General features: G+C 40.1%; 1 protein-coding gene across 21 annotated transcripts in view; it reads right to left on the reverse strand.

The window, feature by feature from the left end:
* ARVCF (ARVCF delta catenin family member) overlaps nucleotides 1-18,881 on the reverse strand; it is a 270,629-nt gene that overhangs the window by 50,483 nt on the left and 201,265 nt on the right. For all 21 annotated transcript variants that reach the window (XM_068701183.1, XM_068701187.1, XM_068701180.1 and 18 more), the window contains 3 exons: nucleotides 14,486-14,669; nucleotides 1,593-1,710; nucleotides 137-308 (listed from right to left, as the gene is read on the reverse strand). In XM_068701183.1, coding sequence (XP_068557284.1) covers nucleotides 137-308; nucleotides 1,593-1,710; nucleotides 14,486-14,669 — 474 coding nt within the window. The remainder of the gene's footprint in view (nucleotides 1-136; nucleotides 309-1,592; nucleotides 1,711-14,485; nucleotides 14,670-18,881) is intronic.

Consider the following 18,881-nt stretch of genomic DNA (forward strand, 5'->3'; position numbering starts at 1 on the left):
CAATCCACAGCACTACAGACAGGTACCTCCACAAACTGCCTCACTCTTGCATGATGAAAGAGCTTGCAAGAGCAGGACTACACAGAAAATTTACCCACAGATCCACTTCCAATTGTGAGTTCTCTGCAAGACATACCTTTAGCTTTTTTTCCACCAAAACAACCAGCATCATCTTTCTTCTTTTTCTGAGAGCCGCCTGTGCTAGTAGTTTGACTGGCATCTAGTTCTTGATACTTATCAGCTCCGGGGACTTCTTTGTGGACGTGATAGGAAAGATTCCGCATGATGCACACGCAGTTCTCCACGGACTGTAACAAAAAAAATAAATTACATTACAAGTATGTATGGAACCCTCCAATTTGTAAACTCTTACATCACATAGTGGAAGTTTGTGGAAAGGGGGGGAAAAAAAAAGCCACCCATACCAGGAAAAGAATGTAGATGAAGGAAATTTTGTCAAAAATACCCTAATTTAAGGTTCTTTCTTGTTCTAAAACCACTTCTTTTCTACTACAAGTGAAGTGTTTTATAAATAGTACCCATTCAAAATGAAAACTCTCTAATCAAAAATAGCACCCAATCGTGCATAAAGATGACAAATTCACCAAAAGATCAAACACATAGCAGAAAATGATCATTTAAGGTTCTTATTTTAATACAGTTCTGTCACACTATTCCAACCTTTACAATCCCCAAGATACCCTATTTATTAAACTTTCTATAGGTCAAAATTATGGGCATGTGAGGATTTCAATGACAATGCTTATTGTTCTGTAGGAATAGCTCATTCATAGCACATCAGGCTCTGACAAGAGCAATGCTCTGTAGGTTGCAATGGAAGCCACCAGGTGGTTACAAAATCCACTTCCAAAATTATCTGATTAAGTGACAGGGCTTTAGAATTCCCTCGTACAATCCATCACATGGTGGGACTAAAAAGAATAAAATAAAGATGCTAAAAAGCCCTATTGGTGTTATAAAGCAATAGTATGCTCTTCACTTTTTAAACAGGTTAAACTTAAGATATTCCCTATGTGTAAAAATACTGTTTTAAACACTACAGGATGAGATGACGATGAAAACAGATGAATCAACATTTGTACCTCCAAAAAAAAGCCACAAATTGTTTCAGGTCTAAAGACATCTTAACGTCTTACTACTACATACTTCTAAGATGGTGTTGAATATAGTCTTTAAGATGTGAATTGACTCTTTTGCTGACACTGTGCAGAGTACAACACAATGGGACTCAATTCTGATTTGCAAACTGCACTTACAAATGTCAATTAAGTAATGCAGAACAATAGCAATAATGCCAGTGGCAGGAATAAAAGACTACTCTTCCCCACCCATCACAGCCACTCGTCTTTGCTCACCTTAACAGCCAGACAAGGCAACACAGCAGCATTGTGCTGATAGCCCATCAGCAGAACCATCGATACCATGACAGAGACGAAAGGAAGGTAATTACTATATTTTCTGAGGCAAGCATAATCATGTCCTAATACTAGCAAATAGAAGTCAGAGCCCAGTGCAGCACTTCAGCTTAAATTACTGGAAACATCCATTCAAGTTCTGATACTCAAGTTCACCTTATTGTCCGTATCCTTCTTGCCAACTGCAGACTGGAGGGCATGAAGGAGGGCGTCCACCAAGCCGTCACACTCTCTTAGTCTTCTGCGTGCTTCTGCTCCATCTGAACTTACATTCCTAATAGAAGAGATATAAAAGAAAACTTAGCCCTCTAACCTTCACCGCAAGGTTGAAGGTGTGTTGATTTATAATACAATTATTAAGAACTCATTATCTCAGATCAACAATTTGGAGGCAAAGAAGCCTGACAAACTATTATACCTCAGTAAAACGCGGGCATCCGCAATGACCCTAATCTGAACGAAAAGGGAAATGCAGTTGCAGAGGTGCCTATGCACACATTTTTCTGCCTTGCTAGCAAGTTCAGCCACGTACCTTGAACCGGACAGGAGTTCTCATAGCAAACAATACCCAATCTAAAAATTTATTTTTTAAAGCCAGAACTTTTCATCTGAAAAATACTTTCACCTTTTTAAAGAAAATTACACGAGGGCAAAATCACAAGTCAAATGCATAGTCAAATGCATAAAAAATAAATGCATAAAAATAGTCAAATGCATAGTCAGGCACAATTATTACAGTTTATGTATGTATATGTAATATATATATATATATATATATATGTACGTATATATATATGTATGTGCATATATACATATGTTAAATATGTATATGTATATATATATATATATATATATATATATATATATATATAAAGTTACTTTTTCTGAAGCTGAAGACTACTCAGCAGCAGTATGCTCCTGGCCACAGAAACTGCAAAAAGCTTTTTGATTTCATGAAAAAACAAAACAAAACAGATATTCAAAAAGCTATAGTTCATTTACCTATGATCAGCCTGCCATGTTCTGGGGGGGGGAATGAACTGACAAAACAATTCTCAATAGTGTTCACTGGCAAGCCTACGCCCAAGTTTTCTCAAAGCTGAAATACACGAATGTTGACAATATCACAGTCAACACTACAGCTTTCAGGGTCTTTGAGTTCTCAGATCCATGTAAGGTTAGCTCTCAAAAGGTCAGGACACAGTGATTACCTTCTGCTATCAGGATAATGTGTCCAATTTTTCTTTTTACCTAACTATAGGGACTGCCAATCTCAAATAATTAACAAACCAACCATGGTCCATCCCCCCATCACCCACACAAGTTTGTATGTTAATCGCTTAACTAGAAAAAAAACTTTCTGAGACCTATCAAAATCTGAAGACACTTAACTGCAAGCTGGTTGCTGTAACAGCACATTGACTTGCAGTTAAGATCACAAATGAGATACACAGACAAACGAGTCCTTTCTCTAAAATCTAACAGTCTCACCTCTAGCTATGGCTGATACAGAGCACGTAAAGTGGATATTAACGTATGATTCCACAGGACATATGGACGAGAATTCTACATGCTGTTTTTTCATTTCCTGTTGTACTAATCCTTTAATATCAAAAGCCCAAACGTGAATTTTAATGTAAAGTTTTTATGAAACTGAAAGTTGAATTAGAATTCTCTGAGATACCTTTCAGGCATTATAATAATAAACGACAGGTGCTCCACCTCCAAGTACATTTATTAGAAGTGGAACATTACTTACTGAGCTTGAGGGTGGCAGAAATGCTCTAAAAATGGTCCATGTGGAGCTGTGTATCACATTTCTTACTCACTCATTAAGCCTTAGAAATAGCCAACTAAAATACATGAGAAACACTCTCAAACTTCAAGAAATAAATAAATCAAATCTTGCAAAAAATATTCCTTAACACCTTTCTTGCCCTCAAGGCGCATACACAAGAGATTCTTTTTTTTTTTCATTTGTGCTCCCACACGTTTAATAACATTTGTTTTATGGCTTTGGTTATCGACTGCATCACAGAATTTTTTATCTTGCTGTCTTACTTCTTGATCTGTTATAGGATGAATATGAAGGTAGACATTGATAAGATTGTAATTGAAAAAGATATTAGAAAGTGTGTCAGTAAGTGTGGCTTGCTAACCTCACTTTCTTGGTGTATCTTCAGCTATAGAACTTAATGAAAATTAATGCCTCAAGAAAAGATTCCCACATATATCAGACATAAATGAGCATGAAAATTCTGCAGGATCAAATTAATAGCTAATTAATACTGTGTATAAGCTACCCAGGCATCAAACTTAGCAGTTTTAATGTCGTAACTAATACACTGGAAAACATCCATGTGAGCATCTCGTGCAGAAACATCGGCCCTACAAACACCTGACGCTCCTGGGATTTTGCTAGTCCTCCTTGGGTGACAAGATTCCTGCAGCCCCTGGGATTTACCTAACATGGAACAACAAAACCCATTTCCCTGTCTGTAATTACAGCCCAGACATACCGGAGAGCTCAGCCCACATCCTTTACACACAGAAGTCTGGGCAACACAAATCTCAGAGAGACTACGTCTAGGGAGCTGGGTCCTGCCTGGCAGAACGTGCTCTTTCTGCTGCTCTGACACGGCACCAGGCAGCAAACAGCTCCCTGCTCCCAAGGGAATACTTGCATCTCAGATACATACACAAATACACCAAACATCCGTAAGCACCACAGAAAGGTGGGCTCTGAGTGAGCTGTCATCTGGCAGCCCCTGGAGAAGAGCTCCCGGGGTTGGAGTCCATCATTCAGAGCAACGTTGGAAAGCTGGTTAAGCTGAGACTACGAGCCCCAGCTGAACTCAGCAAAACAGCCAAGGGGTCCTGCAACCCAGGAAAATGCCAGTTTGCATTTCTGCCTTGGGGTGTTAATACCACAGCCTGCCTCCTTGATGATCACCTGGTTATCATCAGTCAAATTCACACCTCGGGTATTCAGGAGGGGCTGCAGTGCTCAGGCAGAAGTGATCACCTGGGCAAGAGCTAGTGCAGGAAGGCCTGCCATGTCCTGCAGGCTGCTCGTTAAAAAGGACACCATCAGCTCAAGCAAATAAACAGCTAAAACCAAAGTGTACTCCTCGTATGACAAAGGAGGCACCTAGATAAAGCAGGCACCTAGGCAAAAAACAAAAACAAAACCACCTCAGACTACATTGCTTGGTGGTCTCTTTTAGCCTATAAAACTAATACCCTCATAGTCTTCAGGGGAAAATTCACCTCTGCTGTTCCATACAGTCTGCTTCTCTTCGTCCCCAAGAGAGGTCCCCACTGCTTTCCTTAACACCCACTTCTGAATACTTTTCCAAGGGTCCATTAAACAAAAAATATATTTTAAAAACAAGAACAGTATCTTTCTCACATCGTATTGCAAAGGGTAACAGAAAGCTGCTTAGTGTGTTTGCCATAAATATATACAATGCACTCAAAAAAAGCAATTCCAAGAGCAAGACATGAAATTACTGTCCGTGTTAGTCAATATGTAGGATGGAAACCAACTCTATGACCAATTTTATGTGAAGCAGCAAGGCACACATCTCACCCAGAGATTTGAAAACCCCAGCCTTTAGCTGGGCAGAGTATCCTGGATTCTACCTCAAATTCTTGCAGTCCAGCCTTTAGGAAAGACTAGTGAAAGAAGATTTGCAAGGATGTTTAAATATATGTTTTCCCTGGGAAAACAAAACAGAGGGCTAAGTAAATGTTAAATAAAAGCAAATACCTACCAGCATGGAAACGCATCAGACTAGGAATCCAGTCTACTGGCATTAAAGACTTCAGAAAATGGGGGGGAGCGTGTGAGAAATCTGTTCATATTTCAGATAAGGTTATCGTTAGCACCAAATAGTCTTCTTAATGACATGCAAGTCTGAATGTAACATTTACATTTGCAGAACAGGCAGCATGCATCACCTCTAGGATAGGTGAGCCATTACTACGATCAGCGCCACACACCAAAATTATCCTCAAGAGAGAAGATTTAGAAGTAATTAAATGCATGGCACTTAATTTGCAAGATTTCAATGCGAATCATGTAGCAATGCCCCCACTATGCTTTCTCTAACAATGCTAAAGCTAAAGCTGAGAGCTTGCATTTTTGGTTTTGTGTGCGTTCTGAGGTGGTTTTTGTTTTGTTTTTAAACACAGAGGAACTTGAAAATACAAGCACCAGGGAGACATTATTCTTTGAACACTTAAACTAGTATATCCCAGACTATTGCTATGTCTGCCACCTGGCTGGAAAGGGCCATCAGCTGTTATCCTACAGTGCTGCAGATAAAGCCAAAAGCCAGAGGTTAGAGCATTACCCAACACTCACCATCCCACTTCAGTTCTCCAGGCATAAAAAGCACTTTGTTTAGAGACCCAGCTGGGGATAAAGGCAACAGGTTGGGGACCGCCTTTTTTTTTTTTTTTTTTTTTTTTTTTTTTTTTAATATAAACATCTGAAATGGAAATTTTTTAGATATGTTTCTAGTAAGATTTTCAGCTCTCTCTGGAAGAAGCACGCTGGAAGCAGCTGAAGCTGGCTCAGTGGAAAGCTCTTTTCAGTAGCCTTTGTGCATACCACAAGGTCCAGGTAAGTTTTACTACTTTTTAAAACTGTAACCAACCTTCCAATAGTGATTTTTGTATTGCCAAGCCAAGAAGGAACTATGCTCCTATACAGACCATCTCAGCACTGGAGAAGAAGGTAAAGAAGGTGAATTCCCTGTGATCATTGCAAGCCAGAGAGCTCCAAAGCACAGGGGTTTCCTGGCAGGTTTAGTGAGAGGCACTTCACCAGGGGGCTGAGCAGGCAGACGGCACATACACCTTGCTAAACCTTGACTACCACTACCACTTCGGCTTCCCTGACCAGGCGCTGAGTTTTCTACTTCATCTGATAAGATACTGTAAGGTTTACCCAAGTTTAATTTAAATATTTTAGCTGGTAATACCCACCTACTCTGACATTCAAAACCCTTGCTATAAAAGCACTCTTCTGCACTCATGCTTTGCTTCACTATTAAGAAATTTTTATTTGGATGTCAGCCGAAAGGAGATCGATAAGTAACAGCTGCAGCAGACGTACTCTATTTCCTAGTGCATTTCTAGGTACTAAATGTCCCAAAGGAGGAATATAGAGCAGTTTAAAATCATTCCATCATTTCATGCAGAAATTCAATGAATTCCATACTTGAGTTCACATGAAATACCAAAAAGTTTTATTGGTATTAAGTTCATTGTTCCAAAAATAAGAGAGAAAAAGCAAAAAGCTGCCTGTGACATGAAGATAGCCTGATCCAGGCCACATTGGTAAAAGAGACCTATACAACACGATGGAGTTTGGCAGCAGGCAGCTGGATCAGAAATCAAGCAAAGCAGATAAAAGTCAAGCAAAGCCAAAGTCCAAATGAAATAAGCAGAAAAGACAGGGGAGCTCTACTGAGGGTGATGCTTGGTAGGGAGCAGCTGTTCCGCTGAGAGAAGGTGCATCAGATCGGGGCAGGAGACCTCACTGGAGATTCCTGCTCCATTTCAGTATCCACTTACTGGCCAGACCCAAGAAAGAAGCAGAGCAGCTCTGACTGCATTGCACCTAAGCCCCTTCCAGATACTTAAATAAAGGGATTGGTTTTGTTTAATTGTCCAAATGCCAATACGAGGACATAACATAAGCCACCCCTGAAAACAGACTTCACGAGTTTAGCCTGTGCTCCAGGAAGACATTTCTGTGGAGCAACACATTTGTAGGGCATGCTGGCACATCTCAGGATCACATCAGGATTGTTTCTAAGATCCCCCTGCAATAAGCCAGGGCTCAACAGCCAGCAGCAAAGTTTAACAAGATACAGACGTGAATTCCATCCATTGTTCTTTGTGGCTTTGTACATCCAAAATACCATGTAATGCCTTTTTAGTAAAACGCTGACTGGTTACCTCCTGCATGACCTACTTGGAGGGCCTTAGTTTGCTCTCCTATAACACAAAGCCATGCAGAAATGCAACAGACAAGAATTCCACAATACCCAGCAGCTACTTCGCTCTCAAATTATTTCAGTCTTTGCTTGGAGGAAAGGCTGAGAGGCTCTGCCTGCTTTATCACATATTCTTGCAGCAATGTGAAAAGAATCTCAAAGATACAAAAATAAGGTAGTAGTTATCTAATAAAGGATCACAGCTCACGTGCCTTCCAAAGCAAACTATGCCCATTACACGCAGCGTGCTTTGTTTCGATCTCACTCCTCACCCTACCACAGCAACAGACGGTTTTGTCGATTGCCTTCACTGATAGCCCGGGGGGAAGGGACCTACATTTTTTCCTAAGGAATGACAGAAGGCAATAAGCGAGCGCACAACTTTACACTTATACTTCAGATTTGATTGTAAAGCATTAAGGTTGCATGTAACTAGGTTATGTCTCTGCTGCTAAAATCTATGCATAATTTATTTATATTACAAGCTAAACATCAGGAACTGTCAGGAAGAACCCTAACGGCTCCTTACTAGCACGAATTAAACGCTCTGCTCATCATATAAGCCCCAGGACAGCCATATGCTGTGATCCTGCACAGTTTCAGTAAGCTAATTAAGAAACTGCCTTCACTCACTCCTCTGTATTGAGAGGTGTGGGTTTTTAATTTGAGTTGTTTTTTTCCAGTCTGGGTTGGGCAGATAAGCTTCTCCCTCCTCTGTGCTGCAAAATCAAGACTCACAGGCAAATTTTTGCTCTGTTTTTATCTTTCTAAAACTATTTTGCTGAAAGTCCAGTTCAAAAGTGCCTATGACACAACAAAACACAAACAGGATCGTCAGCTCCAGCTTCTGGAGCAGCGGCCTCCCAGAGGCTGTACCCACGTGTGAAGAAGACACCCGTGCAGCAGCTCCAGGCACGGCGGGTGGGTGAACAGAGACGAGGCAACATCTGCCCTCATCTGCTCCGGGTGGGGGTGAGCTCTGTACCAAGTCCTGTGCAGGCCTTGTTGGTTAAATGACTGCTATATGAAGGCATAAAGAAGGACTACTTGAACTATGAGAGGCAGGCACGCTAGTTAAAAGGAAACGTCAGCCAAATGATTTTGTCAAACAATCTTTCTGAGGGTGGGGAGGAAACACAGCTGCTCCAACAAGACCCTTTCTGCAGCATGACAGGGCTCCGTAAAAATGCTCTACTAGGTAAGCTCAGTTACTAATTTGCTGCTGTTCCAAAGGTAAAATAAAAGCCAGCTCTTGTAAACTCCCATCTAGTACCTTCTCGGTCCTGCCCTGCTGCAGTCAGCAAAGTTCCCCTGACAGCCAGGGCAGCTCGGTGGGTGCCACTCTGGTGGCATCACCTGAGCTTCACCTCCTGCGCCCTGCTCATACCCAGGCCGTGCTTCCAGGCCGAGGATTCGCACTTAGGTGCCTTCTTTCTTCAGTCACTTGCAGATCGAGGCTACCTCAAGTAGATGAGAGTGCAGGTAGGACAAATATTATGTGACTGTCACCATGCCCTGCATCACGGCAGCAGGATTTAAATGTGGGTAGAGCTTGAAGGTAATTCACTTCGAAAGCTCTCATTCCCAGGCACTTTTCTTCAGAGGAAAGCTACACATTAATCATTAAGAAGAAAGAAGGGCATAACCATCTGCTTTTGACATGGCCTTTCTTACCTCAGATTCAGCACGCAGAGGCACGAGGGGAACCAAGCCCCAAGCCTTGCAGCCAGGATGCTGGAGGCCTTCAAACAGCACCAGCAACACCAAAGCCCAGCACTACTAGATCCCACAGAGGATGGAGGCATGGACTGGAGGCATGGCGACTTTAAGGAGAATAGAATGCAATATAAAGGGATTCTCATTCCCCACCCAACTAAGGTAACAGTTTTGAATAAGTAATAACAACTAATAAGCTTCTATTTATAGCATTCTTCCTCTTAGGTGTCTACTAGGAAATATTACGCAACACAGAAACACGAACAGCCCAAGTCCAAGCCCACTTTCTATTCATGATCCCTGTAAATTTTCCAAAAAATCCAGGAGGGACTGCAGGGATGATCCAGAGATGGGAAGAAAGAAACGGGAACACCGCTGTCACCAAGACCTATTCAGCCCTCTCCCAGGTACAAAGGGAGAACTCTTCTCTCAACACAAGACCACAGACTTGGTTTGACAAACCCTATGTACCTCTGCGTCTTACAGGTGCACACACATGCTCCAGCGTGTATTGGAGGTATGTGTGCACACATCTATTTGCAAACACATAAAGAAGTTACAGCTTGAGGAATGAGCCCATTGCCATTAAGCACTGCTGCTTAAATATGACAGAAGCACAGTAAATTAGATCTGCAGGACAAGATGTATGTGCACGTACACTGATGCTCTCCGTCCTCTTCAAAAAAAAGGTTTAAAACATGCTCATATAAAAACTCTATTTGGCACATCCTGCTTATTAATGATTTACTATCAAGCTTCTGTGGTCCAATTTCCTCTGAAGTAAAATAAAAGTAACAGGAGCCTGCACACACTTACACATCATCTCCCACCCTAGTAAGATATATTTGTTTTGGCTCTGAATCTACTGAGTCCTTATCTCATGTCATCAAACATTGCCTCACACTTCCCATAACTCTCAGGTTTTGATTTTACAGGACAGCACTCTTAATTTATACCTACAAGAGGGATCGATTCCCAGTTGTTGTTGCTTGGGCCAACCACTGCACAGTACTTGAACTACTGGCATTTACCATCTTCATGGGGAGGTACGACAGAGGTGCAAATATCAAGACAGGAGAAGTGAAGACGACTGACTGAATTCCAGATCCACTCAGGAACTTAGGAATCCAAATCTCATCCAAATCAGAGGGAAGAGGGGCTATTAAAAATTAGACCTCAGAAAGATTTACACAGTTAATCTTGCCTGAAGTTATGTCAGAACAGTAGCAGAACAGTAATTAAATCCATGCTTCTCAAGTCCCTTGTCACAGCTTTAGCCACCAGGTCATCCCTTCTCTTCTCGGTAGCTGATGTTGGACAAGCTGTTACGTGCAATTTCGATCTGAAGGATGCATGTTTTTAGTAGAAGTCAAGTGGGTGCAGTTTGTTTGTGTTTGTACACCCACGGCCAGGTCTCTGAACCTTGTGGCTATTTGTGAATGTGAATTTCTGTATACTTGGAGAATTGTCAAGAAACGCTGCAAGTACAGATGGTACCCTGGAAAAAAGGGGCACTTTGCATCTGTTTACTATGCAAATTAATTCATTTAACATTTTTTGACAGCAGGTCAGTTTAGAACAGGAATCGGGCTAAAAAGTTGGCAATTTAGAAACTAAGTTCTACTCTGCCCTCTAAAAAGTGAAAAAATCCAAGAGAGAATTAAAAGTAATTAGGCAGAAAACTGCAATTAAGCTCAGAATGAATTTAATTTTTAAACCATTAATCCTTGCTGCTTCTGGAAAACTGAGAATCATGGTGGATATCTACACAGAAAACAAAAATGGTGATGTGACTGCAGCAGTGCTCTCTGACCCACGGAGCAGCACTCCCACGCTGAAGCAGGAAGAAGCACCTTGGGAGAAACCAGACCTGGATGGCAATGAGTTAGCCTCAGCTCTGGCACTCTCGCAAGCAATTCATCTCATTCTCTCATCCTAAAGCACCTTACTGTCTTGGGCAGAGTTCTAGGAAGGATCACAAAATGATCTCGTTAAAAATGCACCAGATCATTATATTAAATTGGTGGAGACTACAATTAAAAAGTGAATGCTTCTGGATTGCAAACCCCAATAGGGATTTAGGGGCTTAAAGATAAAAAGACAGTAATCAAAGAGATATTCTCTGCATACCTAAAAGAATAAAATACAAAGACATGAAACTTGTATTCCGAGTAAGATAAAGGAACACCTGTGAATACTTCATGATTTTTCCATCAAATACCTTTCTTACTTCTTCCCTAGTCCTACTTTTCTAAAACCAAAATCCACTTGATTTCCATAAATTAATCTGTGAGGTTTTTTGTTCATTTGTTCATTTGTTTTTCCTTTATTGTTTCCTTCCAAATTTCCTACCTACTTATTTCTCTTAACAGCTTCAACAGAATATAAAATATCTCTTTTTATAAAATTACATGCAACCTATCATCTATCACAAGACACATGAAAAATTTAAGAAGTAAAGTGATTATGGGCTTTGCAGATCCATTCATCAAGGTATTGTAGACAAACTATGACTGGAAAGGAAAATGGGATAAATCAAGATTCTATGAAGAAGGACAAATTAGTGGGTTTTTTTTGGAAAAAATCCTCGTTTTCAATTATTTTAAAATAAGTGTTCTCAAGACTCCATATTATCAAAGAAGAGACCTAGATTAAGAACAAAGTAAAGATCAGAAAGCAGTGTAAAAAAAAAAAAAACACACAACAAAACAACAAGTAATTAAGCAGCAGTTCATGCTGTGAATCAACGAGTTTGAAACCAACTCGCCCACATTTGTTGATAAACTTCATCAAAATTACTGAAAAAAAGATACTGAAATGAAAGCAGTCCTGCATGTGTAATGCCTTTCTTGTGCTTGGATATCCAAACTGCAAAAACATCTGAAAAGTCTGAATTTCGAGAAGAACTGACAGCATCTTTGAAGACAACGTAGCACATATTTTCGGATTGATTCCAAAGGGGACAAAGGAGGCTGGCACATCATCAAGAGGACTAACCTCCCAATTAAATATCAAATTGGTACACAGTTTGTAGTTTGCAGTAAGCTCCATTCATGGAAAATTGAATTTCTGGGACCTGCTACTGTGTGAAAAAGAGAAGAGTAGGCAAAGGATTTTTTAAACACTGATGTCTGTTAGACAGATGGCTGCAAACATTTCTTCTCTACTGGCATTAACTGTCTTATCTGAAGGGTGCTTTTAAGGATGAGCTGCAGAGGATTTCAACAAACAGCAGAAAAATATTTCCAACAGAAATAAAGATAATTACTTTTGATGTGTTCTTTTTTATCCCTAGACCTGCAAATGCTCTGCAAAAGATATGTAGTATCACCTACCTTGCAACACTAAGGGCAGCTTGTATCTCTCATACTTCTGCATCTCTGCTGTCCTAGACTTGTTTTAACTCACTTTCTGTTGCAGAGGAGACAGCAAGGCAACTCTCCCCCTCCCTACACAAGGGGTTGCTCCCTCCTCAGCATAGCAGATACACCAGTAAAATACCTTTTACAGATTACCTTTTCCTGCTGATCTGCCAACACATTACCATTTACCTTAAGCAGCCACTTTCAGGCATGAAATCACCTTGCCCCACACCTGACTGAATGAAGCTCCAAATTTTGTGCAAGGTGCTTAGTCCCCTGTGACTAAGACAACAGCGACTATGGACTGAAATACATCTTCCCTCTCAACAACAGAAGCAGTCACTGTTCTCTAACTGCTGTCTCGATGCTTTTGAAGTGACTTTTTAAAAGCAGGACACTTGAATTATCCAAAGTGGAATTCTCTAACTAGCGTATCTCAGTACTGCTGTTCTCTGCATCCCTCTTCACTAGCCTTTGGAAAATAAAATGGCCGAGTGGTATGTGCTATTTTCATGTCCTGTAAAGTCAATGCCTTTCTTCATTAAAAAGTTTCCTGGAATTTAGAAGTTTGAGTGGATTAGGGCACTGTACAGACTAATAAAAATTTATGATGCGGATTAGGTTAGTCTACTAATGATCAATTTATTGTCTACACTTCTTGGAGAATCTCACATTCATTCAGATAAACCTTTTATCCCCCAGCACGACTAATTTCCTCTTGTGGAACACCATTAGAAAATGAGACACTAGTAAGGAAAAACCTATGATGTCTGGAGCCTACTTAAAGGACCTTAGTCTCCAGTGGGACTGCAAATAATTTCAGTAATGGGCCCTTTCAGAACAGTTTTCATTACTTCCTTCATTTGTGATGTTACTCAAGGGAATAGTTATTGCAATTTAGAGACCACAAGCCCAAGGAACAGAAATGAACCAACTTCAGAAGAAGCATTAATCAGTAGAAGTTTGACAGAAGTATACTTCAGAGCAACAGAAGGAACAATGCCAAATATTTATTAGCTTCATTCAAACTAATTGACTTCTTCATGAAGCTGGAGAATCTAACAGGACACCTCCACTATTTTATCTCAGAGACAAGAAAAGTGAAAGAGTCAGTATTAAGAGCACATGGTTCTTCGGGTTTTTCTGACTCTACCTGACCCCAGCTTCTAGCACCTATCATCTGACTCTTGAGGTGCCCTCAGAAATTCAAATACCATTTCTAACCAGAAAAAAATCCTTTTCAGCAAATACCAGTAATATTAGAATTGTTCAGTAGTTCAGGTTCTTAACCGATTTCCCATAGGTCCTCAGCCACTTGAACTTAAAATAGGAGCATCTCAGTAACTTCCACAAAAGCATCTGTGGCTAAAATGGGACGCATGTTTCAGGCTAGATATATTTCCATGAAATCAGTTTCCTAGCACCTGCAAAAAATGCTTTTTTGATAGCAGGAAGCCCAAGAACAGAAAGGGAACTGTTTCAAAACATGCTTTTAAAATAAATAAAAACAGCACCATTGGGGGAAGCAAAGAACATACTCAAAATTTATAGAAACATCCCACTAATCACAGCACAATAGATAAATGAAAGCATGATTTGTGGTACTTATGGCACAGGTTGCATTGGAAGATACTTATTCTGTGCTCAGTTTGGCAGTTAACCTCTTAACTGGATCACTCCCCATTGCACACCTCACTACAGAGAGCCACTCCGCAAAACCTGCCTAAATCACCGACTCTTCATACAGACCTCACTGGACAGACCTACACCAACAAGGTTCTACAACAAGAAACTGTGGCACACTAAGCAACTCCAGCATTGCTATCGTGGCCACTGAAACGGGGATCTCTTTGCAAAAACAGAAGGTATATGATACGTGATTTTAAATCAAAAGAATTAAGAAAATCCTTAACACAGGGTGTGGTGAACACCTGAGGAATATTTCCCAGCTCTGCCTTACCGTAAACAACCAGAAGTGTTCTTGAAGACAGTCGTCCACTCGGCATCGCGAGGCTTCGAGTCCTCGTTGGGCTCGCTCTCCCAGCCCGAGTGGGGTATGATCACCTCGTTGGTGAGCGTCTGCAGGCCGTGGTTGATGATGACCATCTTCAGGGGCTCGTAGGAAGACAAGTTCCACAGGGTGCCTTCAGGAGAAACAAGGATAATTAAACAAATAACAAGAGGATAACAACTATTTTTTGATTAAATAGGATCACGAGAAGGCTAAATCACAAAACTAAGTGATCCCTTGATGAGAGGCCGGACTACACAGGTAGCCCAGGGAAAGCTCCACAGTTGCTGCAATGGAAGCATTTCCAAAGACACAGAATCACTGTTATCAAGATATGGATAATGTTGAAGTCATCAAGTTGTACAACAGAGTACATACATATGATGTGGAGATTAACAGGATATTTCTACTATATACAAATGTGTTGTTGTTACACTATTAAGTCCAGCTACATCTCAAAAAGCAGAATTCATCCAGTGAAGCAGATGAGTATATTAAGCAAGCCTTAAAACCAGGGCTGAATTTATGAAGGATTATTGATCTTATGCTTATCCTCTGCACCAGACAGTATTTCACACAAGACTTCTCTGTTATTTACTTTCACATTTTGCTGTCACAGACAATATCTGTGTTCAAATCACCTGGTGTCATAAGCATACGGTTCCTTGAAGAAGCTGCAAACCAGGACTCCTCCTCAAGTCTTTCCATTTTTACCTCACTTGTAAGCTAAAATAGACAGATGTCAAGTATCAAAACAATAGAACAGCCTCACAACTGTAAAAATACCTGGTCTTAGATACACAATACAACTTTCCATCAGACCTGTAACACTGTCTGGTAGTTACTGCTTTTGAAGTTTGGACTGAAACGGAGAATTTCTACATAGGCCCAGCCTTGTAAGGTTTAAGAACAGTGGGTAACTACACTCGGAGGGAGCTAAATGCAGATTTTTGACCTCTAAGGAGAAGTGTGAGGATGCACAAAATTTCAGATAGACTGATTGGAAAAGCTAGATTTCCCCAGAAGTCAAAGGAAATCTTTTCTACATGAATTTGTGCATGTTACAGGGCAAGTTGGAGATATCTGCCTCTTAGCCATATCTGAAACAAAACACAAAAGAAAAACAAAGGTGCAAACTTCTGTTTCAGTCCCTTTCAACCACTCCAAGTTTTAAAACCTACAATTTTCAAACTTCAAAAGTGACTGGAAAATGACGTTGTATCTGTGACTTTTGTCGAATGGTGTAACAAGCCCATTGCCTCGCTGAGCCCTGCCAGCCACCGCAAGGCACCGGCGGGCAGGAGAGCACCACTGCTGCTCCGTGGGAACTCTCCTAGCACCCGATCTCTCACAGCTGCAAGTTGGAAGCGTCAAATGCCCAATGTCCTATTTTAATATCAGAGCATTATCCGTATAGGGTCATGGCAAGTACCATGTACAAAAAGGAATTTTATCTGCATGTGAGCAGTGAGTGGCACTTACACGATAACCTCAAAGGCTGGTGCTTAGCAGAGCCTCGGAAGTCTAACACTGGGCTGTCTCTGATTCCCAGTGGGCTTTACAAAAGCCAGGCGTCTGCTCAGACTTTGGAGACTACAGAATTTCAGAGGCAGACAACAGAATGAATGCCATGTTTGTTTGTTTTTTAACCTTGCCATTTGTAGATATGTTGCAATTTATCATAACTTTTTTTACGCTTTCCAGCAAGATAGTATAGGTGAAGTATGAATTAGTTTTCTTTGTACCTTTATAATAATTACCCTTTGTCATTGTGAAACATGACAGCCAATAAAAATAAACAAACAAAACTAAGCTGGAAACACTAATTGGTCCTGTTTTGTTGTGGAAGAATGTCTTTAATTTTCATAACAAATTGGTATAAGAAACAAATTTAAGTCAATATTTATAATAAGGCTATAAAGCCTGACATGTAAGTTATCAGATTAATTTTAAATACTTCACTAGACAGTCTTTCTTTAGTCACTGTACACCAATTCCTTAAGCATATCAGACTCACTGACATAGAAATAACTACTACGATTAGATCCCTAAATGCACTGCTGGCTCAGTACTTCTGAAATTCAGATGCAAAATCAGAACATCCAGCACTGAACTACACGGATAAATCCCAGAAATTATACAGTGTAAGTCAGGGCTCCTCCACGGGAACATGGATGAAGCAAAAAAAAAAAAAAAAAAAAAAAAAAAAAAAAAAAAAAAAAAAAAAAAAAAAGCAGGAAAAGAGAAACTGAGGAACCTCACATGGTGTTTGTAAGGAGCCTGCATTTCTGTCCTTTTGAAATGGAAGATATTTCTACTGGAAACAGTGTCAAGATTAAAAGTCATCTGTATGTGGGAAAGTTAAGTTTTAAAATCTGACAGCCCTTTGTATGTGCATTTCAGGAAGTAGCTCTTACATGTTTCTTCTGCATCTGAAATGAGATTCTGCCTTTTCCTCGTTCCTGGAGGACTGACAAAATGTGCTGTCTGTGCTAGGGAACTACAAAGGCGAATTTCAGTGCTTAAGAACAATCAGGCAAATAAATACTTAAAAAGACAAAAATACCTACAAAATTTCCAAGAGCTCTAAATATTAAAGAACTACCCAAAAGTTTTCCAATGCTCAAATCTTTTGCCTTTTCAGACTTAAAGATTTGCATCTAGATTCAACCTTCAACCCAAATATGCAAAAACAAAATCATCTTCCCCAAACTCCCTCTGTTCTATGTTCTCACTCAGCAGTAGTTATTTCAAGAGACTAAATCCAGCTGGGCTTAGTATTCTCCCCAGGTTGCAGAACTGAAGCATTGCGATCCTGTCAATCTACACCACGCAAGTGAACCTCACCGATGCCCGCGCCTAACAAAAGGATCTCCTGTACATACTCATCCTGAATTTCTAATAAAAGACTGAATACAATTTATGCAATAAACCATTCAGAAGCAAACACATTTTGACTGTCAGTCTCCGTGCCCTCGAGTGGCTACGAGACAGCGGGGATTGACGTTAAACAGAATGCCTTTCCTCCATCTCCTCCAAAGAAACAAAGAACAGTTTGCAAGCTTTTCAGTTTCTCACCCACCTCTCAAATGTTTCATAGGAAACACTAACAAACTAAGAATAAAAAGTGTCTTCTTATGAAAAATATACAGCAGAAAGCTCTTCAAAATATTCAAAAAATGTCAAAGCGCTTGTATTTATAATGTCCCCCTTGACGCATGGGGAAAACCAAAGGAATTTGGCTGCTGAGCAGCATTCACTGAAGAGAAATGCACAGCAGCATTTCACAGACAGATAGCCCAAGATAAACAGTGATGATGGAGTCCTGTGGTTCCAGAGGCAGAGAGAAAGAAAAAAAAAAATCAGATTCAAGCTCGACTTTATGGGGAAAGTAGTCCATAATAGGAGATAAAGATAATAAAAAGCAACAATACGTTTTTATTATTCGAAGTTACAAAACAAAGAGATCTAAATCCCAGCATCCTTTCAGCTCTTGAGGAAACGAAACACATGGTAGAACTATAGACATGCCAGCCATATACACGCCAAAAAAAAAAAGTGAAAAAAAAAATTCTTATCAGATTGTAGGTTTCAACAGTGTAGGGAAATCTGAGTAAAAAAATCCCTGTAAATTTGACATTCATCTTGTAAAAATCACTCCCTGCCTCTATTAGCATCACACACTAATGATCCAACAAGCTAGAAACACCGTTTTTAAAACTCTAATTTTACTCTATTCAAATGAATAGCACTCAAGAGAAATTAAGTCGCTAACAGCAGCATAAGGGAAATGAAGTTATCTAAATTTTCCATACACTTTCACAAGTATTTGCCTTTTTGACCAGAGGTTGAATGAATTTTAGGACTTGACAAAGAGCTATTGCTTTTCAGAAGATGATCACAATCATGATCAACTCTTTATTTTATTCATAAGCACTACTTGCAATGTACTTACATAGTTCTAACTGTAATCATTACCTTACTCTTTCAGCATGTTAAGCAGGGACAATAGCTACATATTTTTATTTCAGAAGTACTGATTATCATACAAATATATCAAAATCACTATAAGCTATAAACAGCTATACAATTTATGTCATATTAAAAGCGATTAGGGCCACAGCCATAATTTTCTAAATCTCCGCCTCCTTGGAGCTAATTCTGTAAAGAAGATCTCTGAAGGAATTCTGCCAGAGCACAATGATGCTATTACCTTCCAAAATCCAAGGCACATCTTTTCCTGCTGTGCTTGCTTACTTGCAAAAATCCAATGTCACCACAAAATTAGATCCTGAAGCTGTTTAACTCTTCGTGTCTGGTCCATTCTAAATCTTCCAGCGTTTGG

Source organism: Anas acuta, chromosome 17 (genome assembly GCF_963932015.1).
Source record: "Anas acuta chromosome 17, bAnaAcu1.1, whole genome shotgun sequence".
NCBI lineage: Eukaryota > Metazoa > Chordata > Aves > Anseriformes > Anatidae > Anas > Anas acuta.